Consider the following 22,629-nt stretch of genomic DNA (forward strand, 5'->3'; position numbering starts at 1 on the left):
CTAAGGGCAGCCAGAGAGAAAGGTCGAGTTACCCACAAAGGGAAGCCCATCAGACTCACAGCAGATCTCTCGGCAGAAACACTACAAGCCAGAAGAGAGTGGGGGCCAATATTCAACATTCTTAAAGAAAAGAACTTTCAACCCAGAATTTCATATCCAGCCAAACTGAGCTTCAGAAGTGAAGGAAAAATAAAATCCTTTGCGAACAAGCAAGTACTCAGAGATTTTGTCACCACCAGGCCAGCTTTACAAGAGCTCCTAAAAGAGGCACTACACATAGAAAGGAACAACCAGTACCAGCCATTCCAAAATCACACTAAAAGTTAAAGAGCATCAACATAATGAAGAATCTACAACAACTAACAGGCAAAACAGCCACTTAGCATCAAAATGGCAGTATCAAATTCACACATAACAATATTAACCCTAAATGTAAATGGACTAAATGCACCAATCAAAAGACACAGACTGGCAAATTGGATAAAAATCTAAAACCCATCAGTGTGCTGTATCCAGGAAACCCATCTCACATGCAAGGATACACAAAGGCTCAAAATAAAGGGATGGAGGAAGATTTACCAAGCAAATGGAGAGCAAAAAAAAGCAGGAGTTGTGATCTCATCTCTGATAAAATAGACTTTAAAGCAACAAAGATCAAAAGAGACAAAGAAGGCCATTACATAATGCTAAAAGGATCGATACAACAAGAAGAGCAAACGATCCTAAACATATATGGACCCAATGCAGGAGCACCCAGATACATAAGGCAAGTTCTTAATGACTTACAAAGAGACATAGACTCCCACACACTAATAGTGGGAGACTTTAACACTCCACTGTCAATATTAGACAGATCAACCAGACAGAAAATCAACAAGGATATCCAGGGCTTGAAGTCAGACCTGGAACAAGCAAACCTGATAGACATTTACAGAACTCTCCACCCCAAATCCACAGAATATACATTCTTCTCAGCACCACATCACACCTACTCTAAAATTGACCACATAATTGGAAGTAAAGCACTGCTCAACAAATGCTAAACAACTGAATTCATAACAAACAGCCTCTCAGACCATAGTGCAATCAAGTTAGAACTCAGAATAGAGAAACCAACCCAGAACCGCACAGCTTCATGGAAACTGAACAACCGGCTCTTGAATGTTGACTGGATAAACAACGAAATAAAGGCAGAAATAAAGAAGTTCTTCGAAACCAATGAGAACGAAGATACAACATGCTAGAACCTCTGGGACACATTTAAAGCAGTCTCTAGAGGAAAGTATATAGCAATAAGTGGCCATATGAGAAGAATGGAGAGATACAAAATTGACACCCTATCATCAAAATTGAAAGAGCTAGAGGACCAAGATCAAAAAAACTCAAAACCCAGCAGAAGACAAGAAATAACTAAGATCAGAGCTGAACTGAAGGAGACTGAGACACAAAAAACCCTTCAAAAAATCAATAAATCCAAGAGCTGTTTTTTGAAAAGATCAACAAAATAGACAGACCACTAGCCAGATTGATTAAAAAGAAAAGAGAGAACAACCAAATAGATGCAATAAAAAATGATAAAGGGGAAATCACCACAGATTCCACAGAAATTCAAACCATCATCAGAGAATATTACAAACAACTCTATGCAGATAAACTAGTAAACCTGTAAGAAATGGATAAATTCCTGGACTCCTGTGTCCTCCCAAGCCTAAACCAGGAGGAAGCTGAAACTATGAATAGACCGATAACAAGGTCAGAAGTTGAGGCAGCAATTAAGAGCCTACCACACAAAAAAAGCCCAGGTCCAGACGGGTTCACAGCCGAATTCTACCAGACACACAAAGAGGAGCTGGTACCATGCCTTCTAAAACCATTTCAAACAATCCAAAAAGAGGGAATACTTCCCAAATCATTTTACGAGACCAACATCATCCTGATACCAAAACCCGGCAGAGACCAAACAAGAAAAGAAAACTTCAGGCCAATATCCATGATGAACATAGATGCAAAAATCTTCAATAAAATATTGGCAAGCTGATTGCAACAGCAAATCAAAAAACTTATTCACCATGATCAAGTAGGATTCATCCCGGGGATGCAAGGCTGGTTCAACATACGCAAGTCTATCAACGTAATTCACCACATAAACAGAAACAAAAACAAAAACCACATGATTATCTCAATTGACGCAGAGAAGGCATTTGACAAAATTCAACAGCCCTTTATGCTAAAAACCTTCAATAAACTCGGTATCGATGGAACGTATCTCAAAGTAATAAAAGCTATTTATGACAAACCAACAGCCAATATCATACTGAATGGGCAAAAACTGGAAGCATTCCCTTTGAAATCCGGCACTAGACAAGGATGCCCTCTTTCACCAATCCTATTCAATATAGTTCTGGAAGTTCTAGCCAGAGCAATCAGGCAAGAAAAAGAAATAAAGGGTATTCAAATAGGAAAGGTGGAAGCCAAATTGTCTCTATTTGCAGATGACATGATAGTATACCTAGAAGACCCCATCGCCTCAGCCGAAAAACTCCTGAAACTGATAAGCAATTTCAGCAAAGTCTCAGGATATAAAATCAATGTGCAAAAATCACAAGCATTCGTCTACACCAATAACAGACTTAAAGAAAGCCAAATCAAGAATGAACTGCCATTCACAATTGCTAGAAAAAGAATAAAATACCTTGGAAAACAACTCACAAGGAACGTAAGGGACCTCTTCAAGGAGAACTACAAACCACTGTTCAACGAAATCAGAGAGGACACAAACAGATGGAGAAACATTCCATGTTCATGGTTAGGAAGAATTAATATCGTGAAAATGGCTATACTGCCCAAAGTAATTTACAGAATCAACGCTATCCCCATCAAGCTACCATTGACTTTCTTCACAGAACTGGAAAAAACCACCATGAACTTCATATGGAACCAAAAGAGAGCCCGCATAGCCAAGTCAATTTTAAGCAAAAAGAACACAGCGGGGGGCATCACACTACCGGATTTCAAACTATACTGCAAGGCTACAGTAATCAAAACAGCATGGTACTGGTACCAAAACAGAGATATAGACCAATGGAACAAAACAGAGGCACTGGAGGCAACACAACAGATCTACAACTATACAATCTTTGATAAACCCGACAAAAACAAGCAAGGGGGAAAGGATTCCCTGTTTAACAAATGGTGTTGGGAAAACTGGCTAGCCATGTGCAGAAAGCAGAAACTGGACCCCTTCCTGACACCTTACACTAAAATTAACTCCAGATGGATTAAAGACTTAAACATAAGACCTGGCACCATAAAAACCCTAGAAGGAAATCTAGGCAAAACTATCCAGGACATAGGAGTAGGCAAGGACTTTATGAACAAAACACCAAAAGCATTGGCAACAAAAGCCAAAATAGACAAATGGGACCTAATGAAACTCCACAGCTTCTGCACGACAAAAGAAACAGTCACTAGAGTGAATCGGCAACCAACAGAATGGGAAAAAATGTTTGCAGTTTACCCATCTGACAAAGGGCTGATATCCAGAATTTACAAAGAACTCAAACAGATTTACAGGAAAAAAACAAACAAGCCCATTCAAAAGTGGGCAAAGGATATGAACAGACACTTTATGAAAGAAGACATATATGAGGCCAACAATCATATGAAAAAACGCTCATCATCACTGGTCATCAGAGAGATGCAAATCAAAACCACATTGAGATACCATCTCATGCCAGTTAGAATGGCAATCATTAAAAAATCTGGAGACAACAGATGCTGGAGAGGATGTGGAGAAAGGGAACACTTTTACACTGTTGGTGGGAGTGTAAATTAGTTCAACCATTGTGGAAGACAGTGTGGCGATTCCTCAAGGCCTTAGAAATAGAAATTCCATTTAACCCAGCATTCCCATTACTGGGTATATATCCAAAAGAATATAAATCGTTCTACTATAAGGACACATGTACACGAATGTTCATTGCAGCACTGTTTACAATAGCAAAGACCTGGAATCAACCAAAATGCCCATTTATAATAGATTGGATTGGGAAAATGTGGCACATATACACCATGGAATATTATGCAGCAATCAGAAATGATGAGTTTGTGTCGTTTGTAGGGACATGGATGAATCTGGAGAACGTCATCCTCAGCAAACTGACACAAGAACAGAAAATGAAACACCACATATTCTCACTCATAGGTGGGTGATGAAAAATGAGAACACATGGACACAGAGAGGGGAGTACTAAACACTGGGGTCTATTGGGGGGAAAAGTGGAGGGCCAGTGGGAGGGGGAGGTGGGAAGGGATAGCCTGGGGAGAAATGCCAAATGTGGGTGAAGGGGAGAAGGAAAGAAAAGCACACTGCCATGTGTGTTCCTACGCAACTGTCTTACATGCTCTGCTCATGTACCCCCAAACCTAAAATCCAATAAAAATAAAAATAAAAATAAAATAAAATACTTGATATAACATAATGTCTCCAAGTAAAAAACGACATGGTCTTAAAAATCCACTTCAAAAAACAGATTGTAGTAATGAGATGGAAAAGGTAACCTGGAGAACACTGAAAAGATTGTAATTTTTTCCAAAAAAATTTTTTGAAAGCATACCATGTTTTTGTCACATGTTGAATTCCCTCTGAGAGAGCAAAATATTTTATGGTAATGGGAACAGAGGGGACCAACTGTATGGCACTGTATTATCTGTGAGTTTGGTTTCAGTTGAAACCTCATACAACAAGCATGGAAAAGGTCTCATTTCTGCCAGCCTGAGACAGTTTCAATATTGTGGCTCATCCCATGTCACCCTTTGCTAGCTTAACCATAGATTTCCTGGCAGGTAACCTGAAAACTTGCTTCTAGGTTACAACACTAGCTGGCTATCAAGATGTGAAGGCTTTAGCTATCATGGGAAGAATAATCACAGGGCAGGAATTCTCGTTGAGGTAAAGGAGAAATTAATATCTATTTTTTTTACTTTGCAAAGAATTTTTAAAAGAAAAACATTTGAAAAAGGAAAATTTCAAAGGCAAATAAGAATATTTGAAAATGCCTTAAAAACTATGACTCTTTCAACCTGTAAGTTTGAACTTATATGATTGTGACTTCAAAACTTATAACCAGTCTGTTTAAATTCTTCGTATAAGTTTGTATCTCATTTTTATAATCCTTCTTCTTATTAGATGGCCTTACTATTGTGAGTGTATAATCAAACAAAAGCCATGAGCAACATCCAAAATTTAATCATTCTCTAAGAGCTTTTGATCTCCTGGATAAGAAAATATCAAAAAAGCAAGATGCCATTATGTTAAAGATCATAAGCTCTACACAGAAAGACAATTATGTTGAGAGCCAAAGAAATAATGAATTCCAGCCAAGTTATGCAGCAGTCACCGTGGGAGTTGCAGATTTCATTAGATAGTTGAAAAATTCCTAATGGTATGATTCAAACACAGGGTTATAGACCACAGTGATGACAACAGTCCTGCCTGGGAGGGCACAGCAATAGTCACTATGAATACAGATGAGGAGTGTCATATCCGTATCTAGGTAACATGCTGCCCAATATGAGAAAAGGTGCTTCAAAATGCTTGAGATAGTGGGTTAGCCACAGAAAGATTTAGAATTAACCATAGAAATATGTACAAAAATCAAACTCATAGTATTAGCATATTTATATTATCTGTGTACATTTGTTGTTTTATGCATTCTTTTTAATCTTTAAAAGAATTTGGTCTGTTCAATTCATGGGTCAGGGTTGAAATTCCAATATAAATCATGTGACTGAGCAATAAATTTGCATTTGAGTTGTTAAGTAGAAATCAGATTTATAGATAATATTCAAACATTTAAAAGTACTTAAGGCTTACCATATGTATACATTAAAAAAACTAGACTTATAAATTATTTAAGTATCTAGTAATGTTTGATTTGTTAAATCAGAACTTAAAAGGGAAATATAAATATCTCATTAAAAATTTTATCTAAACAAGCTTTTGAATGGAGCCATACAATAATCCAAGGTCCCCTTTAAAGGTAACCACTAAAATTTTCCGAACTTCCTCCTGTCTAGCTTAATGTTATGATGTTTTTAAATTTTGTAGTATACATACTTAATTTCAATTTTTAGACCCAAGGAAATATTTGAATAAACTTTCATGCACACCAAAAGTCACCCTCACGAACATTAAAAAAACTCACATTGACATTTTCTATAGCACACAAATTTACTCATGTTTATATTGATGTTTTCAAATGAGAGTTTATTAGAGAGTAGCTGTCCCTCCCTAGAGTCTCAGCTGTTCAGTATCCAAAGGGAGGGTTTAACTATTATCTAATTATTTATCAGAGAAAACTCACTCTCTAGTAGTGTTTACTCAATATTCAGAGCTCTGGTTGGAATATCTTCATTCTTCCAAGGGTGATTATGCATCTACAATGTGCTAGGCAATGTGCCCATACGAGAAGGATGAGACCCCTCCCTATACTCAAAATGTTTGTGGATTAAATTATTTAAAGATGTAACAAAACTCACAGTATATTTCTATGAAATAAACCCCTATGACATCATATTTATGTCATTTTTGCACACATAAATATTTTTAATTCTCTGTAGCTTACTTAGAAATATGAAATTTCATTTTTACCTTCTTTTCTTTTCTAACAATAATTTGAAGGTGGAGATTAATTCGAGGTAAGAGGTAGGAGTCACATAATTGTGTCTTTGAAGTTCAACAAAGAAAGATTTTGATAAATTTATAGTAGAAGTGTGGAAGCTTTTACACATGTCGATACAGCCATCTCGTATTTCCTCTGACATTTCAATTTCTTCCAGGAATCGTGAGGCAACTGCCTGGAGTGCATCTTCAGGCCATGACTAAATTTAAGATAAATGCTTTAGCACTTTATTAAGATTACAAATCTGAATTTTTTACTACTGCAGCCCTTTACAACTTACGGATGTTGGGGGTGAGGAGAATAGTGTGGGTGAAGGGGAATAGTGTGACGGAAGGGGTGGGAGAGACAATTTCATAAGGAAATTTCCCAAGGACCTGCATACTTAGGACAGGGAGCCAGGAGCTAGTTAGTGCATATAACATTCACTGTCTGTGGTTTGTTCTGAGTTAGATAAACTATTCATGAGTGCTGCAGGAGAAAGGAATGGCAGAGGAACTAAGTTTACGGAATATCTACTTCTGTATGCATTTTACCAGTATTATCTCATTCAATTCTCCTGAGAATGATGTAGGCAGCATTCTTGAAATAGCTTTCAAATCCTTTCTCTTCTTTATCTACCTCAATTATCCCAATTCAAGCCTCCACTATCATCTGCCTGCAAGATTCCAATAGCATCCTAACTGCTTGCATTCTCTACAGAGCTGAAAGAATGATTTTTTCAAAATACAAATTAGCTCATATTATATTCCCCAATTTATAACCATTCAAAGACTTCCCAGGATTCTTGAAGTAAAATCCAAACCAACTTGCCATTCTCTATCTGATTTGTCCCTTCCTCTATTTCTTACCTGTTATACCACTTTCCCCCACAGTTCCTATGCTCCTGTCACCCTGACTTTCTGCCATGCTCTCCTTTCTTCTGTCTAGCCACTTGACTTCACTAGTTTATCCTCTGTGTCCACATCTCAGTACTGACATGTTTTTGTATTTCCAGTTTCCTCTTCAAACACTTAATTGGTCCCTTATTTAAAAAGCATTTACCTGTAATCCCAGCACTTTGGGAGGCCAAGGAGGGCAGATCACCTAAGCTCAGGAGTTCAAGACCAGCCTGGCCAACATGGTGAAACTCCGTCTCTACTAAAAATACAAAAATTAGCCAGGTGTGGTGGCAGGCGCCTTTAATCCCAGCTACTTGGGAGGCTGAGGCAGGAGAATCGCTTGAACCCAGGAGGCAGAGTTTGCAATGAGTTAAGATTGTGCCACTGCACTCCAGCCTGGGTGGCAAGAGTGAGACCGTATTTCAAAACAACAACAACAACAAAGCATTTACTCCCTATATGCTACCCTGTCTGATGAAATTATGTGTTGCTTATTTGTCTGTAGACAGGAAGCTCAAGGAGAACAGAGGTCTTGTCTATTTCATTTGCTTTATCTCCAGCTTTTAGATTAAGAACTGCTACAAAGCAAAACAGAATTCAATAAATGTTTTGCATGAAATAATTAATTTTACCAGGAAGTAGAGGTACAAAGAGGTTCTATAAATTTTCTAAGGTCATAAATGCTTATCTGTTAGATCCACTCACAGGATCTTAGCCACAGCCCACAGATTTCTTACTACATGGGCAGAGAATGCATTGTGACACACTGTTGAAGCTAGATGGGAGAATTAAACTAATATCCACATCTAACTATTCTTCCTTTGCTGCTCCTCTTCCCCACCCCTCGTCCCCACCCCACCATCCACTTGCTGCCTTTGTCTGCTCTGCTCTGTCCTTCCCAGTACTGAGATCCACTACAAAAAAGATCACTCTGGCTTTCTTCCTCTTAATTTCTTTGGGTTTAGCTAAAGGAAAGAGATTGGGGTGGGGGGTGGAAGTGATAAAGAAGTGAGACATAGGGGTATTTAAATCCTCCCTTCCTTTCTAGCAGTAGCTGAGTTCTACGTTTCTGGTTCTTGCTCCTGTTGGGCAGTCTTATGTTCACAGCTTGAAGCTCTGAGTTCCAGTAACACTCTTTCCTTCCTCTGCCCTTTTATACCCAGGTATAGTAACACTTCCTGCTATTGCTCCACCCTCCACTTCCAGAGTGTTCCAACATCCCCTCTTTGCTCCCTTAATCCTGCCTATGCCTCTATGAACAGTTCCTTCATTATGGTTTCTTCAGTGAAGGGTTCAAGCGTGCTCTGTGTTTCTTGTCAGGACTCTGATACACAAATTTATCGTAACACTTCCTATAATATGCTGAAGTTAGTGATCACATATACTCTTAATAAATACTTTTCTATTATGATGATTTCTTGATTATAATTTCATAAAATACATTATAACTGATCAGAAGATTCTGCTAAACTACATTTTCGGGTGGTTGGGAGTCTATAAAATAAGTCACAATGAGGACAGAAATTCAATATTCCTAGAAGTCTATCTACAATACACATGAAGATACCTGAAACCAGTCAATGGTACAGCAATTAACAAGAGCAGGGAACTTCCTTAGACGATTCCGAAATGCATCTCCAATGGGACTCATGGCAAGGACCACATGCAGTTGGTTGCGGCAACGATCAATAAACATGTTGAAAAGGGCTATGGGGCTGCCATCTGTTTGCTTGCTTTTATCCCGCTGGCGATCTAAGTGACGCATCTTATCATATATCTCTTGCTTCTCATCTAATGCAAAGAGATTTGGAATCTCCCCAGCATTTAGCAGATTATTGACATCTTCCAGAAATGACTCTTTTTTAATCTGAGTATCTGTAAACAGGAAGACACCCTGCATCTCACCTTCCGCACATTTCCTTAAGATTACTTTTAAATCTTCATGCCATTCAGTAATACCATATCCCTTAGAGATTTCAACTCGGAAAACTGAATAATCAGCCATGTGGGCAGCTAATCTGGTGACAGACTGCCTTCCACTCCCTCCAACCCCTATTAGGAGAGCATGGCTGCGAGGCTGCTTCAGGATCCTGGAAATTCTGCTGATGTGCTCTATAGCAAATCGAAACAAGACAAGGTTCATGGGTTTTTTGCTTATATTGTTATATTCTTCTAGTTGAATTTCTACTATTGTTCGAAGACTATCCACATCTGTGACTTCTCTGTAGTTGGTATCTTCCCTCTTGGGATCATGGAAATCACAAAACATTAAGCTGCGTAAGTCATCTTCTTCCACTATTCCATCATTATCAAAATCCAAATGTTGAAAAAGCTCATGAAAATTTTCATGCATGTAGTTTTTCAAAATTTCTTGAATACAGTTGATGAGCCAGCTTCTGTCTGCACTGTCCAGAAGGCGGTCATAATATACTCGAAGGACCTGTATAATAATTAAAAAGCAGCTTTAGGAACTGACTTTCTTCTGATTTTTTAAAAAAGTGTTATTATTTCTGTGCTAATCTCAACTAATAAAAAATATTCTTAGAAAATTTCTGTGGGTTTTATTGAAAGTTTATCCAAATAATCAGGACTCATTTATAATAATGTTATTTTAAATGTTAATTTTGACCATATATTTAGAATAATAAGGTTATATTCAGTTACCAATCAATGAAAGGTAATTTTGGGGGTGGGAGCTGAAGTAGATATAGAGATGCTAAGAGAATGAAGGCCTTGAGAAGGGAGTGACTGCCTTTGCTGGTCGCTCAGATGGGAATAGCAGAGCTGGGCACCAGTATCCAGGGATTCCCAACTCCTTTTCAGTGAAGTTTCCTTTTTCTAAGATAGATAACATTTTGAAAGTTATTGACAAATCCATAGGTTTTTGTTTTTTTTAAAAAAGCACATTTTATAGAAAAGGAAATGTCTTGGGTAGAGGGAGAGTTGTTTGGGATATCTGTTAATTATTTTTGGTTTAGGTCATTACAAAGAACAATCTATTAAAATAAATCTCTGGTTATATGCACATGTTATGGGACAGTAAGAAACAGTCAGGCTTGCTCCATGTAACAGCTGCTTTCTTAAAGCAATACAAGTGTCCCAAGGGTATGGTCTATTTTGGACTGAATTATGTCCCCCCAAAATTCTTATGTTAAAGTCATAACTCTCAATGTGACTGAATTTGGGAAGAGGGCCTTTATGGAGGCAATTAAGGTTGAATGAGGTCATAAAGGTAGGGCCCTAAAACTATAGGATAGTGTCTTTGTAAGAAGAGGAAGAGGCACTAAAGTTTGCGCATTCTGTCTCTCTGGTTCTTGTTCCTGTTGGGCAGCCCTTCTATGCACAGAAGAAGGGCCATGTGAGGACACAGAGACAAGGTGGCTTTAGCAAGCCAGCATGAGAAAATACATTTCTTTTGTTTAAGCCACTATATTTGTACAGTAATACTACAAAAATAAGTAATGTAGAAAAAATACCCACATTCATTTCTTACAAAAACATCTCCTTAAAAAGTGTTGCATTTCAAATGTATTTGAAGTGAAACTAATAAGGATTAAACTACTTAAGGGAAACTGGCTTAAAGTGATACCTACTTCGAAATAGTCTATAAATCAACAGAAATTCTTAAATCTGAACATGGGAGATAAAACATTTTCAACATCATAAAATATTTAAAAATTTTTTCTTGAACATATTGGCCTTCAAAATGCCAAATAACTGAATACATTTCAGCAATACAAATCGTGGAATATTTCCGTTTACCCAGTTGGTGGCATGGTAAATCTTTCTCACATAATCCCATTTCAGTAACAGGAAAATTTACCTCATGAACCCAAAGACGTTTAATTGCTTCGGTGGTTTCTGCTGTTTCTGGTCTTGACAAACACACGCCTTGAATGACACGGGAGAAATCACGGAGGCTGAACAAGTAATGAGATTTAGCTGGAGTAGGCAAAAGATTCTTCATTGCTTCTTTATACAGAGTCATTGTGCCATTTACGATTTGCGTGGTCAAATCTAGAAATTCATCTGGAAATTTGTAACTTAAAAAATTTTTAAATAAAAAGAAAGGAAAATGTTAGCAATTATAAAATTATGAATATAAAGGATATTTAGCAGGACCAACATAAAATTTTATTTTTGATTAAATCAATTTCATTATTAAAATTATCATATCTTATAATAATAGATTTTTACTCCTTTTATAGATATTTTCCATTTACTATTTTACGATATGTCCAAAATAATCCTGTGAAATGAGCAGGGCCCAGTGTAATGGACTTAAAACCACTTAAGTGAACAGAATAGACAGCCAAGGAACCCTGATTACATAATCCCAAATCCACCAGACAAGCATTTCCCAACCTCTTCCACCCTGACATTCTCAACTGCATATCAAGATAATCCATAAGCAACACTGGTGAAACAAGTATTTTCAGAGGGGAAAAAAAGGAGGAAAATAATATATATAAAATAAGGAGAAGAGAAAAAAGGAAAGTAAAAAAGTGAACCAAGACAAAGTGCATGGCTAGGGTATAAAGGACACAGAGAAGCAATTTAGAAAGACTACCTATATTCAACTTCTGGTTTGTCAAGGAAGCAGCTGTCTACTCCATCATCACTGGATAAAGCAAGGAACTACAATTTCTTGAGAATGGGCATGGGGACACTGACAGACTTCCCCTGCCCAACCCAGCTTGGCTTCCTGATATCTCTGCATCCTGTGGAGTAGCAGACCCTCTACAGTTAGGCAGCTCCAAGGCAATACTTCTCAGACTTGGACATGAACACCCCTGCAGAACTCAAGAGTTCTACTAGAGGGTATCAAAGTCACTGCATAAACTTGATAAATCTTTCCAGCAGTAATTGAACTCAGCAGTGAAAATTCAAAATAATAATTCAGGGAGAAGGAAAGGAAAGAAAAGCACACTGCCATGTGTGTTCCTACGCAACTGTCTTACATGCTCTGCTCATGTACCCCAAAACCTAAAATCCAATAAAAAATTAAAATAATAATAATAATAATAATAATTCAAACATGAACATATGATATAGCAGAATGGTCAGACCTCTTTGTGTTATGCTCCCACACTGGGAGGTGGGAAGAACAGAGGCAAACCATGTTGTCTATTACCTTTTCCTTATCTAGGAATGCTTTTGTTCTTTGAAATATGCTATTTAATATTGGTATGTTTCTAAAATATTTTATACTGTCAGGCCTCCATGCGCAAGCCTGGACCCAGAAAGTCTGAAGTTCTGCCTGCCTCGGCTAATCACCTCTGTCCCACTGTAACTGATCTTACTCCATAACACCCCTGCCCCCTCCCCAAAAGATTTACCCCAACCTACAAAACCAACTCTTATCCCACCGCCCTTCACTGATGCCCTTTTTGGCCTCAGCCCACCTGCAGCCAGGTGAATAAGAGCCATGTTGCTCACACAAAGCCTGTTTGGGGGTGCCTCTTCATTCAGAGCCCACATTTTAACATATATCTCCTAAAAAAACCCAAATTTTTAATTACTTACCAGGTTTTTAAATGCCAAGTTAAGATTCTGGAGAAGATTGTAAACATGGATTTGTCACTAAACTCATTGATTGTTATAATATTGAAATGTCGCATGTATCGAGGAGTTACTGGATTTCGACCACCACCTAAACATTAAAAAGTGTAACTCTTAATAACGTTACTAGTATATACAAGAGTATTTTCTCAAATATTTTATAGTTTAAAGTAACTTAAAAGATGGACAAATTCACGGCACACGGAGTTAAGAGTAATTAATTGTTTGGATAACCCTGACGTCAAAACTATTTTTCCCTCAAACACAAGGTGTTACTTTCTAGGTGAATTAACTGAATGAGTTCAACTAATTAGACATAATCTTGGGTCAAATCTATATTACTAAGGGAAATCAGACCAGGCAGAAAAAGCCATAGGCCATGTTCTCCATAGTTTACAGCCTAAAGCAATAAATAGTAAACATCCTTAATACAATATTAAGAGGTAATATTACACAATACTAATGTGATCCTGGTGAATCTGATTGACCAAAGTTTAGGGTACTTCCCATAGGCTGGGATTCCGCACAACTATGACATAGAGCCAAATTCTTGCCCCATATTTTGAAATGAATTTGCTCAAAACTAGTCTATACAGTTCATACAGTGACTTCACTGGCGGCTTGCATCTCTAGAAATTGGGGAATTTTCCATAAAATAATGAAAGAGTCTTTTGAGCTTATAGATTTCTTATGGAAAATGTGAAGGAGTTTAAGGGGTTGGTGAAAAGGTTGCAGAAGAAAAGATGGTGAGATCAACTACCCAGCTCTGTCTCCATTCTAAACGTTCAGAAAATGTTCAGAAATTGTGGTATTTTTAGAAACTAGAAATGGGGTTCAAAAGGAAAAGATACCTCATCGTTTCAGTATACTCTTCTTTCCAATGCCTGAGGAGGCAGGGAACAATGGACATGTGAGTATAAATGCCTGGCTTGGGGTGGTGTGGGAGAAAGAAAGTGGAACTGAAGTCTGAGACCCAGGAACAACATGGTCTTTTATTTAATAAACAAAACAAAACAAAACAAAAAAACAGTCTGAGCATAATAACAAGCCCCCAAGCCCCTGACTCCACAAAATATAAAAACAAAGTAAGCCAGGCATGGTGGTGCATGCCTGTGGTCCTAGCTGCTCAGGAAGCTGAGGTGGGAGGATCACTTGAGCTGAGGAGTTTCAGGCTGCAGTGAGCTATGATCACACCACTGCACCCCACCTAAGCAAGATTGAGACCCTGCCTTAAAAACAAACAAACAGAAAACGTTCAAGATAGTCTAGGAAGTATGCTGAGAGCAATAACTGACTCAGAGCAAACTGCATTACAGGTCAGAATTAGGGGGCAAATACCAGAGAGATTCCCTGAAGTGGTATATCAATGCGAGCAATTTTTTTTTAAAAAAGACATACTGGCTTGAGAAGAATGTCAAGCCAATTTTCTGGCTTGAGAGGAAGAAAACAGTTAAAGATGTCTTGTTAAAGCAAGCCATTTTAGACATCACAGCATTAAAAGCAAATTTCCTCTACATACAGATTCCTTTGAGTTTAAATTTCTCTTGGAAAATGTAAAGGATCTTTTGGCCATTTCCTACTTAAATTCTTCTCAGTAGCTTGTTTAAATCCAGAGACTGACTTGAATGGAACTTGATTGGGGTAGAAGACAGATGATTTCTGAAGCAGGGACCATTCTATACAGTTGAAGTTTAAGGAACGACACAGAGGAAGATGAGCTGCCCCAGGAAGATGTGAGTTTTCAGAAGGCAGAAACAGGAAATGGCGGGGGCAAACTTCCAGAGGGTAGGAGAAAAAAGGATTTGGAAGAGTTGGTGGGTGCATAACCCATCCAAGGTCACCCATTTTATAGAGTTGCCCATGTAGTAGATACACATAGAAAACATATACACAAAACATTGGAATGTAAAAGTGTTCTTTTCCAGTTATTTCTTTAGCTATAGCCAGAGTGATTTTTCTGTCCTAATCATCACAAACTCAGAAAATGTACCTGGAGGTCCCATAGCACACATGATCTGGATGTCCACCAGTTTAATCATGGAACAATCTTTTAGGTCATACCAGTTGCAGTGATCTAACCACTGTCTAAGTAACTCAATGGGAGGTTGAGCCCCATATACCTCCCGAGCAGGCATATTGACATCATCTACAAAGACAATCTGAGAATGAGAAAAGAAGTTCAGAAAATATTAACATCTCAACATAGAGTCCTATTGTGTAAACAATATGGAGGCAAATACTTAGTTATCTACTTGCAGGGGACATATGGGGAAGTGATGTTTCTTTTCTTTTTTTTTTTTTTTTTTTTTTTTTGAGACGGAGTTTCACTCTTGTTACCCAGGCTGGAGTGCAATGGCGTGATCTCGGCTCACCGCAACCTCCGCCTCCTGGGTTCAGACAATTCTCCTGCCTCAGCCTCCCGAGCAGCTGGGATCACAGGCACGCACCACCGTGCCCAGCTAATTTTTTGTATTTTTAGTAGAGACAGGGTTTCACCACGTTGACCAGGATGGTCTCGATCTGTTGACCTCGTGATCCACCCGCCTCGGCCTCCCAAAGTGCTGGGATTATAGGCTTGAGCCACCGCGCCCGGCCTGATGTTTCTTTTCTAAACAAGAATATCCTCAGCTTCCACGCTTTTAGCATTCATATTCTTCAAGAAATATGGAGACATTCTCATTGCTACTCCTTGTAGGTTAATAGCTTAGGACTCATTAATCCTCTCATACAATTTGTTTCTCAATACACCATGTATTTTTTCCTTGTACCACACACTTCAGTTTATGAAAACAGATGAGAAAGGTATGATTAGGGTGAGAAGGGTGTTCTTTGCGGAGGAACACAGGTAAATCCATTGAGAGCTGGGTTTCTGAAGGTCTACAACAGCAAGCAGCAAAGATTGCTGAGTAAAAATGTTAAACATTTAGGAAGGTAGATGATTTCTCGATGAATATTCTACCTTCAACTCAAAGGGAAACTCCTTGTTTTAAACATCAAGCTGTCTAGTGCACATACAAATATAACTATACTTCTGGGAAAACTTTTTAATCCGAATTTGTGACATAAAAAAACCTATAGAAAAAGATGTCTATCCCTAGGATATTTGGTTTCCTTGTTCTGACTGCAGCAATATGTATGAATAGGCCCAGCACTATACAAAGAGTCATTACCATTCTCTTGCCCAAAGGAGGACCAAAAACTCCCTTTCTTCTCTTGTCCAATTTTGACATGATAATATTCTGAGTTTGAGCTGCTGTAGTTTGTGCCGAGAAATTAATCAGCAGAGGTTTGTAGATTTCCTTATTTAGTTGATTTAAAAGAAAATTCTATGTAACAAAATAATAAAATGAGTCATAGTTGAAAGTATGTTTTGACATTTCAGAATAAACACTAAGCATCATTACTGACAGACCCAAATTTAACCTTAAGTGTCATAATATTGTACAAATCGATGAAATCAGTAGGAATAACAGTTACCATGCCAATGGAGTGTCTCTATCTGTCCACTCTCTTGCATGTGCCTTCTCTGGTTTTCACAGCCACTGGGGAGTACACATTCCTCCTTAACTTGGAGTCACAAACTTAGGAAACTTGCCTAGTTTGTCCGAGATGGGCAAGAATTCAGACTGCCGTTTGTCTCTCTCCATATCAATATTTTTTTCATATATCCTATTATCTTTCCACTTACATATGAAGCTATTTTTCTGTAAGTTAGAAAGCTTAAAAACAGAACTGTATTTTTAAAATGGAATTCACTAGGAAGCAGGTGGCATTACAATGGTTCTTAATCAAGATGTATGCTAGGAACAGGACATATCAGAATTCCCTGAGGAGCTCTTCAAAATAAAATTGCCCCTCCTCACTCCTTCTTCCCTTTCTCTCCCTTAAGACTTCTGTGTAGGGCACAATCCGTTGCCAATGAAGGGCCAATTTATTAGAAAAGTCTTAAGTAAATCACATATTTTCTTAATGAACACCAGTATCTATCAAATATACATATGAATAAAGGAAGGGAAATGGTGAGGTTTTTTGCCTGTTCTAAACTTTACTTGCATTAAGTGCTTGCATCATTCAACTTTATAATTAAGACACTAAATTATAACCCAAAGTATGAAGTGGTAAAACACCTCAAGCAAGTCCTCTTTTCATGTTGTGATTACACACTAAATATTACCATAACTTAAGCAAATGAAAATCTTGAAACCATATTTTAAAATATCAATCTATTCATCAAGGCAACACATATTGTAAAAAGAACTTACAATGTTCTCATTAATGACTACATTCAGCACACATGATAGGAGTACCGGCAGGCAGAACAAAATGAGAAAATAAGGAAGAAGGAGGGTGACAAGCTGGTCAGAGATTCTGGAGGAAGGCTTCTACTCCTCCCATCAGCCCAGCAGGAGCTACCTTTTAAAATTTTAAATTGTTTTTCTTTTCACAGAATGAGCACGTTCTAAAATGGAAGTTCTTTTTTTTCCTATTGTACTTTAGGTTCTGGGGTACATGAACAGATCATGCAGGATTGTTGCATAGGTACACACATGGCAATGTGGTTTGCTGCTTCCATCCCCACCCCCGCACCCTTCCACCTGCCCCACCCTCCCACCCCCTCATCACCTACATCTGGCATTTGTCCCTATGTTATCCCTCAGCGACCTCCCCACCCCCGCCCCCAGCTGACCTTCCCTTGGCCCCCCACTAACAGACCCCAGTTTGAATAGCAAAAACTGGAAATGGGAAAGTTTAGGATAAAAGTAGGAATATGTTTTTGTGACTGTTATGATTAAAATGTCTTTTATAATTTTATAATTATAATGTAAGTGACAGATTATTTTAAGAGGAATAATAGTTTGAAAACAAGTTTTTCTATGTATTTAAAGAAACAACTCCCTATTCTGAGCAACTATAAGAAAGAAAAGATGTGTCTGAGTAAAACAAATTTATACAAGTTTTAAAAAATTATTGCTTAAGACTCTAAAAAATTATTTCACTTTGCCTACATGATATACGATGTAGATACTGTATTATACTATATTTTTATTTAGCTAACAATGGCAGTAATATGGCAGAAACATGGTAGTTAATCAATAAATTTTTGTTGGATTAATGGATGAACTAAACGAAACAAGAATGAAAATAAGGGGTGGGTGTGGTGGCTCCAGTCTGTAATCTCAGCACCTTGGGGGCTCAAGTCAGGAGAATTGCTTGAGCTCAGGAGTTGGAGATCAGCCTGGGCCACATAGTCAGGTCCCACTTCTACAAAAAAAAAAATTTAGCTGGGTGTGGTGGTGCATGCCTGTAGTCCCAGCTGCTTGGGAAGTTGAAGTGAGGAGATCACTCAAGCCCAGGAGGCCAAGGCTGGAACGAGCAGTGATTGTGCTACTGCATTCCAGCCCAGAGGACAAAAAGACCCTGTCTCTCAAAAAATAAAAGAATGAAAATAAGAATACAACACATACATAAGCCGCGGCATGAACAGTTTGGCAGTGGGCATTGAGACCATCTAAAAGCAGAAATAAATCTAACTATAATAAATATAAATAGTTATAAAAACAAAATTCAAATGTAATTAATATAAAAATTCTAAAAGAGTTGCTGCATAATATTAAAAATAATTTGGCACAAATAAACTCAGGTTTTAAAACATCTCTGTCTTAACCAGAAGACGGTGAAAGGTACAGGAGATAAATGGCAATACTTCACTCTTCCTAGCTAACTGGGTAGGGAAAGGAGGTCCATGGATACTGTCATTCATAGTATTGATAACTTAAAAAATAAATTTGAAAAAAAATTACAGACTTCAGAAAAATTCTTAGTGTTTTAAAATAGATTAACACTAGAAGAATTTTAAATAGTTTTCATATACCTCTAAATCGATAGGAAGAAATATTATAAACATACCATCACAACAGAAATTAAAAATTTTTAAAGCACATAAGCTAAACAGAAAATGTGAATACAAAAGTATGATTTATTCTGACAATTTATGTATCTGAGATCAATTTCCTTATTAAAAGGAAAAAGGGCTCAGACTGACAAAAATACAAAATGCAGCAACACACTGAGTCTAAATAATAAAGAAATACTGAAAGTGAAAAGAACAAGCAAAAATAGATCATGTAAATGGAAAAAAAAAGAAAGCAAAAGAAAAGTAACTAAAGAGGACAATTAATAGAGTACTGTTCTGTATATTGCTTATGTCATATATAGAAATAAAATGTGCTAATCAAACCATTATTTGAATGTTGCCCTAATTCAAGAAGTGTATAGGTGATTTAAAAATTCTAAATAGTACATTTTCACTTTTTATTAGGATGCCTTAAAAATTATATAAACAAAATTTATTTATTTATTTTTTTATTGCATTTTAGGTTTTGAGGTACATGTGAAGAACATGCAAGATAGTTGCATAGGTACACACGTGGCAGTGTGATTTGCTGCCTTCCTCCCCTTCACCCACATCTGGCATTTCTCCCCATACTATCCCTCCCCAACTCCCACACCCCGCTGTCCCTCCCCTATTCCCCCCAATAGATCCCAGTGTGTAGTGCCCCCCTCCCTCTGTCCATGTGTTCTCATTTTTCATCACCCGCCTATGAGTGAGAACATGCAGTATTTCATTTTCTGTTCTTGTGTCAGTTTGCTGAGAATGATGTTCTCCAGCTTCATCCATGTCCCTACAAACGACACAAACTCATCGTTTTTGATTGCTGTGTAATATTCCATGGTGTATATGTGCCACATTTTCCCAGTCCAGTCTATCATCGATGGGCATTTGGGTTGATTCCAGGTCTTTGCTATTGTAAACAGTGCTGCAATGAACATTTGCGTGCATGTGTCCTTATAGTAGAACGATTTATAGTCCTTTGGATATATATCCAGTAATGGGATTGCTGGGTCAAATGGAATTTCTATTTCTAGGTCCTTGAGGAATCACCACACTGTCTTCCACAATGGTTGAACTAATTTACACTCCCACCAGCAGTGTGAAAGTGTTCCTATTTCTCCACATCCTCTCCAGCATCTGTTGTCTCCAGATTTTTTAATGATCACCATTCTAACTGGCATGAGATGGTATCTCAATATAGTTTTGATTTGCATTTCTCTGATGACCAGTGATGATGAGCATTTTTTCACATGTTTGCTGGACTCATGTATGTCTTCTTTTGTAAAGTGTCTGTTCATATCCTTTGCCCATTTTTGAATGGGCTTGTTTTTTTCTTGTAAATCTGTTTGAGTTCTTTGTAAATTCTGGATATCAGCCCTTTGTCAGATGGGTAAACTGCAAACATTTTTTCCCATTCTGTTGGTTGCCGATTCACTCTAGTGATGGTTTCTTTTGCCGTGCAGAAGCTGTGGAGTTTCACTAGGTCCCATTTGTCTATTTTGGCTTTTGTTGCCAATGCTTTTGGTGTTTTGTTCATGAAGTCCTTGCCTACTCCTATGTCCTGGATAGTTTTGCCTAGATTTCCTTCTAGGGTTTTTATGGTGCCAGGTCTTATGTGTAAGTCTTTAATCCATCTGGAGTTAATTTTAGTGTAAGGTGTCAGGAAGGGGTCCAGTTTCTGCTTTCTGCACATGGCTAGCCAGTTTTCCCAACACCATTTACTAAATAGGGAATCCTTTCCCCATTGCTTTTGTCAGGTTTATCAAAGATTGTATGGTTGTAGATATGTTGTGTTGCCTCCGATGCCTCTGTTCTGTTCCATTGGTCTATATCTCTGTTTTGCTACCTGTACCATGCTGTTTCGATTACTGTAGCCTTGTAGTATCATTTGAAGTCTGGTAGTGTGATCCCTCCCACTGTGTTCTTTTTGCTTATAATTGATTTGGCTATGCGGGCTCTCTTTTGGTTCCATATGAAGTTTAAGGTGGTTTTTTTCCAGTTCTGTGAAGAAGGGCATTGGTGGCTTGATGGGAATAGCATTGAGTCTGTAAATTACTTTGGGCAGTATGGCCATTTTCACGATATTGATTCTTCCTAACCATGAACATGGAATGTTTCTCCATCTGTTTGTGTCCTCTCTTATTTCGTTGAGCAGTGGTTTGTAGTTCTCCTTGAAGAGGTCCTTTATGTTCCTTGTTAGTTGTATTCCTAGGTATTTTATTCTCTTTGTAGCAATTATGAACGGCAGTTCATTCTTGATTTGGCTCTCTTTAAATCTGTTATTGGTGTATAGGAATGCTTGTCATTTTTGCACATTGATTTTGTATCCTGAGACTTTGCTGAAGTTGCTTATCAGTTTCAGGAGATTTTGGGCTGAGATTATGGGGTCTTCTAGATATACATTCATATTGTCTACAGATAGAGACAATTTGACTTCCTCCTTTCCTATTTGAATACCCTTTATTTCTTTTTCTTGCCTGATTGCTGTGGCTAGAACTTCCAGTACTATATTAAATAGGAGTGGTGACAGAGGGCATCCTTGTCTAGTGCCAGGTTTCAAAGAGAATGCTTCCAGTTTTTGCCCATTCAGTATGATATTGGCTGTTGGTTTGTCGTAAATAGCTTTTATTATTTTGGGATAAGTTCCATCAATACCAAGTTAATTGAGGGTTTTTAGCATAAAGGGCTGTTGAATTTTGTCAAAGACCTTCTCTGCATCAATTGAGATAATCATGTGATTTTTGTCTTTGGTTCTGTTTATGTGGTGAATTACGTTTATAGACTTGCGTATGTTGAACCAGCCATGCATCCCTGGCATGAATCCTACTTGATCATGATGGATAAGCTTTTTGATGTGCTGTTGCAATTGGCTTGCCAGTATTTTATTGAAGATTTTTGCATCTATGTTCATCATGGATATTGGCCTGAAGTTTTCCTTTCTTGTTGAGCTTCTGCCGGGTTTTGGTATCAGGATGATGTTGGTCTCATAAAATGATTTGGAAAGGATTCCCTCTTTTTGGATTATTTGGAATAGTTTCAGAAGGAATGGTAACAGTACCTCTTTGTGGGTCTAGTAGAATTCGGCTGTGAATCCATCTGGACATGGGCTTTTTTTGTGTGGTAGGCTCTTAATTGCTGCCTCAACTTCAGATCTTTTTATTGGTCTATTCATAGTTTCGACTTCTTCCTGGTTTAGGCTTGGGAGGACACAAGTGTCCAGGAATTTATCCATTTCTTCCAGGTTTACTAGTTTATGTGCATAGAGTAATAGTCTCTGATGATGGTTTGAATTTCTGTGGAATCTGTGGTGTTTAACCCTTTATCATTTTTTATTGCATCTATTTGGTTGTTCTCTCTTTTCTTTTTAATCAATCTGGCTAGTGGTCTGTCTATTTTGTTGATCTTTTCAAAAAAACAGCTCTTGGATTTATTAATTTTTTGAAGGGTTTTTAGTGTCTCTGTCTCCTTCAGTTCTGCTCTGATCTCAGTTATTTCTTGTCTTCTGCTAGGTTTTGAGTTTTTAAAATTTTATTTATTTATTTATTTTTGAGACGAAGTTTCGCTCTTGTTACCCAGGCTGGAGTGCAATGGTGCAATCTCAGCTCACTGCAAC

The 22,629-nt window shown here is 37.8% G+C and overlaps 1 protein-coding gene across 10 annotated transcripts in view; it reads right to left on the reverse strand.

The window, feature by feature from the left end:
• DNAH7 (dynein axonemal heavy chain 7) overlaps window positions 1-22,629 on the reverse strand; it is a 391,865-nt gene that overhangs the window by 140,252 nt on the left and 228,984 nt on the right. For 9 of the 10 annotated variants that reach the window (XR_013519014.1, XM_035305175.3, XM_078328052.1 and 6 more), the window contains 6 exons: window positions 16,294-16,449; window positions 15,114-15,282; window positions 13,088-13,214; window positions 11,385-11,604; window positions 9,129-10,001; window positions 6,653-6,882 (listed from right to left, as the gene is read on the reverse strand). Coding sequence is in view for 9 of the 10 variants with exons in the window: in XM_035305175.3 (XP_035161066.1) it covers window positions 6,653-6,882; window positions 9,129-10,001; window positions 11,385-11,604; window positions 13,088-13,214; window positions 15,114-15,282; window positions 16,294-16,449 (1,775 nt within the window). In the remaining variant the exon portion in view is untranslated. The remainder of the gene's footprint in view (window positions 1-6,652; window positions 6,883-9,128; window positions 10,002-11,384; window positions 11,605-13,087; window positions 13,215-15,113; window positions 15,283-16,293; window positions 16,450-22,629) is intronic. The other variant, XM_035305176.3, reaches the window with a different exon arrangement.

Source organism: Callithrix jacchus, chromosome 6 (genome assembly GCF_049354715.1).
Source record: "Callithrix jacchus isolate 240 chromosome 6, calJac240_pri, whole genome shotgun sequence".
Classification (NCBI taxonomy): Eukaryota; Metazoa; Chordata; class Mammalia; order Primates; family Cebidae; genus Callithrix; species Callithrix jacchus.